Source organism: Oncorhynchus masou, chromosome 2 (assembly GCF_036934945.1).
Source record: "Oncorhynchus masou masou isolate Uvic2021 chromosome 2, UVic_Omas_1.1, whole genome shotgun sequence".
Lineage (NCBI taxonomy): Eukaryota > Metazoa > Chordata > Actinopteri > Salmoniformes > Salmonidae > Oncorhynchus > Oncorhynchus masou.
In genome coordinates, this window is record NC_088213.1 from 1,907,373 (window position 1) to 1,911,812 (window position 4,440).

Genomic DNA, 4,440 nt, shown 5'->3' on the forward strand with positions numbered 1-4,440 from the left:
CTAGCCTAGCGGAGGAGAGAAGAGACCTAACCTAACGGAGGAGAGACCTAGCCTAAACGGAGGGAGAGGAGGGCCTAGCCTAACGGAGAAGAGACCAAGCCTAACGGAGGAGAGGAGAGACCTAGCCTAACAGAGGAGAGGAGCAACCTCGCCCTAACATAACCAGAGAGGAGAGACCTAACCTAACGCTGACGGAGGAGGAGGCCTAACCTAAACGCTAACGGAGGGAGGGCCTAACGGCGGAGGAGACCTAACGCTAGCGGAGGAGAGGAGGGCCTAGCCTAGCGGAGGAGAGGAGAGGCCCTAGCCTACGGCGGAGGAGGGCCTAGCCTGCGGAGGAGAGGGAGGAGGCCTAGCCTGCGGAGGAGGGAGGCCCTAGCGGAGGAGCCTAGCCTAGCGGAGGAGAGGAGGGCCTAGCCTAGCGGAGGGAGGAGAGGCCTAGCCTAGCGGAGGGAGAGGAGAGGCCTAGCCTAGCGGAGGAGGAGGAGCCTAACCCTACGGCGGAGGGAGAGGCCTAGCCTAACGGAGGAGGGCCTAGCCTAGCGGAGGGCCTAGCCTAGCGGAGGAGCGGCCTAGCCCTAGCGGAGGAAGAGGCCGGAGCCTAGCGGAGGAGGGCCTAGCCTGCGGAGGAGGGCCTAGCCTAGCGGAGGGAGGAGGCCTAGCCTGCGGAGAAGGAGCCTAACATAACGGAGAGGGCCTAGCCCTAGCGGAGGAGGGCCTAGCCTAGCGGAGAGAGGAGAGACCTAACCCTAGCGGAGGAGGAGAAGAGACCTAGCCTAGCGGAGGAGGAGGAGCGGCCTAACCCTGCGGAGAGGGAAGGAGGCCGAGCCTAACGGAGGAGAGACCTAGCCTAGCGGAGGAGGGCCTAAGCCCTAACGGAGGAGGGCCTAGCCCTAACGGAGGAGAGGAGGGCCTAGCCTTGCGGAGGAGAAGGGCCTAGCCTAACGGAGGAGAGGGAGGGCCTAGCCTGCGGGAGGAGGGCCCGGAGAGCCTGCGGAGGAGGGCCTAGCCCCTAGCGGAGGCCTAACGGGGGCGGACCTAGCCTAACGGAGGGAGAGGAGGGCCCTAGCCTAGCGGAGAAGAGGCCGGGCCTGCGGAGGAGGGCCTAGCCTAACGGAGGAGAGAAGAGACCTAGCCTAACGGAGGAGGACCTAGCCTAACGGAGGAGAGGAGAGACCTAGCCTAACGGAGAAGAGGCCAAGCCTAACGGAGGAGAGGAGACCTAGCCTAACAGGAGAGGAGCAACCTCGCCCTAACCTAACAGAGGAGGCGGCCTCACCCTCACGGAGGAGGCCTAACCTAACGCTGACGGAGGAGAGGCCTAACCTAACGCTAGAGGAGAGGAGGGCCTAACGCTAACGGAGGAGGGCCTAACCCTAACGGAGGAGAGGAGGCCTAGCCTAACGGAGGAGAGGAGGACCTAACCCTGCGGAGGGAGAGGAGAGACCTAACCCTAACGGAGGAGAGGAGAGACCTAGCCTAACGGAGGAGAGAGGAGACCTAGCCCTGCGGGGAGAGGAGAGACCTAACCCCCAACCCCGGAGGAGGAGAGACCCTAACCCTAGCGGAGGGAGAGGAGAGACCTAAGCCTAGCGGAGGAGAGGAGAGACCTAACCCTAACGGAGGAGAGAAGAGACCTAACCCTAACGGAGGAGAGACCTAACCCTAACGGAGGAGAGGAGAGACCTAACCCTAACGGAGAACGCCAAGCCTAACGGAGGAGAGGAGAGACCTAGCCTAACAGAGGAGAGGAGCAGCCTCGCCCTAACATAACAGAGGAGAGGAGCGACCTCACCCTCACGGAGGAGAGACCTAACCTAACGCTGACGGAGAGAGGCCTAACCCTAACGCTGACGGAGGAGACCTAACGCTAACGGAGGAGAGACCGGGCCTAGCGGAGGGAGAGGAGAGACCTAACCCTGCGGAGGGAGGAGAGACCTAACCCTAACGGAGGAGAGGAGAGACCTAACCCTAACGGAGTAGAGGAGAGCCTAACCCTAACGGAGTAAGAGAGGAGAGACCTAGCCCTGCGGAGGAGAGGAGGCCTAGCAGCGGAGGAGAGGAGAGACCTAACCCTAGCGGAGGAGGAGGCCTAGCCCTAACGGAGGGAGAGGAGAGACCCTAGCCCTAACGGAGGAGAGAGAAGGCCTAGCCTAACGGAGGGAGGGCCTAACCCTAACGGAGGAGAGGAGAGACCTAGCCCTGCGGAGAAGAGACCAAGCCCTAACGGAGGAGAGGAGAGACCTAGCCTAACAGAGGAGAGGAGCAACCTCGCCCTAACATAACAGAGGAGAGGAGCGACCTCACCCTCACGGAGAGACCTAACCTAACGCTGACGGAGGAGAGGCCTAACCTAACGCTAACGGAGGAGACCTAACGCTGCGGAGGAGAGACCTAGCCTAGCGGAGGGAGAGGAGGGCCTAGCCTGCGGAGGAGAGGAGAGACCCTAGCCTGCGGAGGAGAGGAGAGGCCTAGCCTAGCGGAGTAGAGGAGAGACCTAACCTAACGGAGTAGAGGAAGACCTAGCCTAGCGGAGGAGAGGGAGGGCCTAGCCCCGCGGAGGAGAGGAGAGGCCTAGCCCCTAAGCGGAGGAGAGGAGGGCCTAGCCTAGCGGAGGAGAGGAGGGCCGGAGCCTAGCGGAGGAGCAGCCTAGCCTAGCGGAGGAGGGCCTAGCCTAAAGGAGGAGAGGAGGGCCTAGCCTAACGGAGGAGAGGAGAGCCTAGCCTAACAGAGGAGAGGAGAGACCTAACCCTAACAGAGGGAGGAGCAACCTCGCCTAACATAACAGAGGAGAGGAGCGGCCTAACCTAACGCTAACGGAGGAGAGGCCTAACCTAACGCTAACGGAGGGGAGATCTAACGCTAACGGAGGAGGACCTAACCTAACGCTAACGGAGGAGAGCCTAACCTAACGCTAACGGAGGAGAGACCAAGCCTAACGCTAGCGGAGGAGAGGCCTAACCCTAACGCTAACGGAGGAGGGCCTGGCCTAACGCTAGCGGAGGAGCGGCCGGCCCCTAACGGAGGGGAGCGGCCTAGCCTAGCGGAGGAGCGGCCTAACCTAACGGAGGGCGGCCTAGCCTAATGGAGGAGGCGGCCTAAGCCTAACGGAGGAGGCGGCCTAGCCTGCGGAGGGAGGAGCCCTAGCCTAACGGAGGAGGCGGCCTAGCCTAGCGGAGGAGAGGAGCGGCCTAGCCCCAATGGAGGAGAGGAGACTTAACCCCTGCGGAGGAGAGGAGGCCTAGCCCCAGCGGAGGAGAGGAGAGACCTAACCCTAACGGAGGAGATGCCTAACCCTAACCTAACAGAGGAGATGAGCGCCTAACCCTAACAGAGGAGAGAGAGGGCCTAGCCTAACGGAGGAGAGACCTAGCCTAACGGAGGAGAGGAGCGGCCTAACCCTAACAGAGGAGAGGAGCAGCCTAACCTAACAGAGGAAGGCGGCCTAACCCTAACCTAACGGAGGAGAGGGCGACCTACAGCCTAACGGAGGAGAGGAGAAACCCTAGCCTAACGGAGGGGAGAGGGAGACCTAACCCTAACGGAGGAGAGGAGCGGCCTAACCCCAACGGAGGAGAGGGGCGGCCTAGCCCCAATGGAGAGGAGGACCTAGCCCCAGCGGAGGAGAGGAGCGACCTAAGCCCCAACGGAGGAGAGGAGCGGCCTAGCCCAACGGAGGAGAGGAGCGGCCTAGCCCCAACGGAGGAGAGGAGGGACCTAGCCCCAGCGGAGGAGAGGAGCGACCTAACCCCCAGCGGAGGAGAGGGCGGCCTAGCCCTACGGAGGAGAGGAGCGGCCTAGCCCGGAACGGAGAGGAGGGCCTAGCCCAACGGAGGAGAGGAGAGACCTAACCCCAACGGAGGAGAGGCGGCCTAACCCTACCTAAAAGGAGAGAGCGACCTAACCCTACCCTAAGGAGAGGAAGTAGCGACCTAACCCTAACCTAACAGAGGAGAGGAGAGCCTAACCCTAACGGAGGAGAAACCTAACCCTAACGGAGTAGAGGAGGCCTGGCCTAGCCTAACGGAGGAGAGGAGAGACCTAACCTAAAGAGGAGGAGCGGCCTAAAGCCTAACAGAGGAGAGGAGCGGCCTAGCCTAACCTAACGGCGGAGGAGAGGAGCGGCCTAGCCTAACGGAGGAGCGGCCTAGCCTAGCGGAGGAGCGGCCTAGCCCTAGCGGAGGAGAGGGGCGGCCTAGCCCCAGCGGAGGAGAGGAGCGGCCTAACCCTAGCGGAGGAGAGGAGCGACCTAGCCTAGCGGAGGAGAGGAGCGGCCTAGCCCCAGCGGAGGAGAGGAGAGACCTAACCCCAGCGGAGGAGAGGAGAGACCTAGCCTAACGGAGGAGAGACCTAGCCTAGCGGAGGGAGGAGAGACCTAGCCTAACGGAGGAGGGCCTAGCCTAACGGAGGAGAGACCTAGCCTAGCGGAGAGGCCTAGCC

The 4,440-nt window shown here is 62.5% G+C and overlaps 1 protein-coding gene across 1 annotated transcript in view; it reads left to right on the forward strand.

The window, feature by feature from the left end:
* Nucleotides 1-3,801, forward strand: part of LOC135552122 (WD repeat-containing protein 93-like) — a 10,666-nt gene extending 6,865 nt beyond the window's left edge. Inside the window, exon 7 of the mRNA XM_064983548.1 lies at nt 3,548-3,801. Within this exon, the coding sequence (XP_064839620.1) occupies nt 3,548-3,801 (254 nt within the window). The remainder of the gene's footprint in view (nt 1-3,547) is intronic.
* The last annotated feature ends 639 nt before the right edge of the window (nt 3,802-4,440 follow it).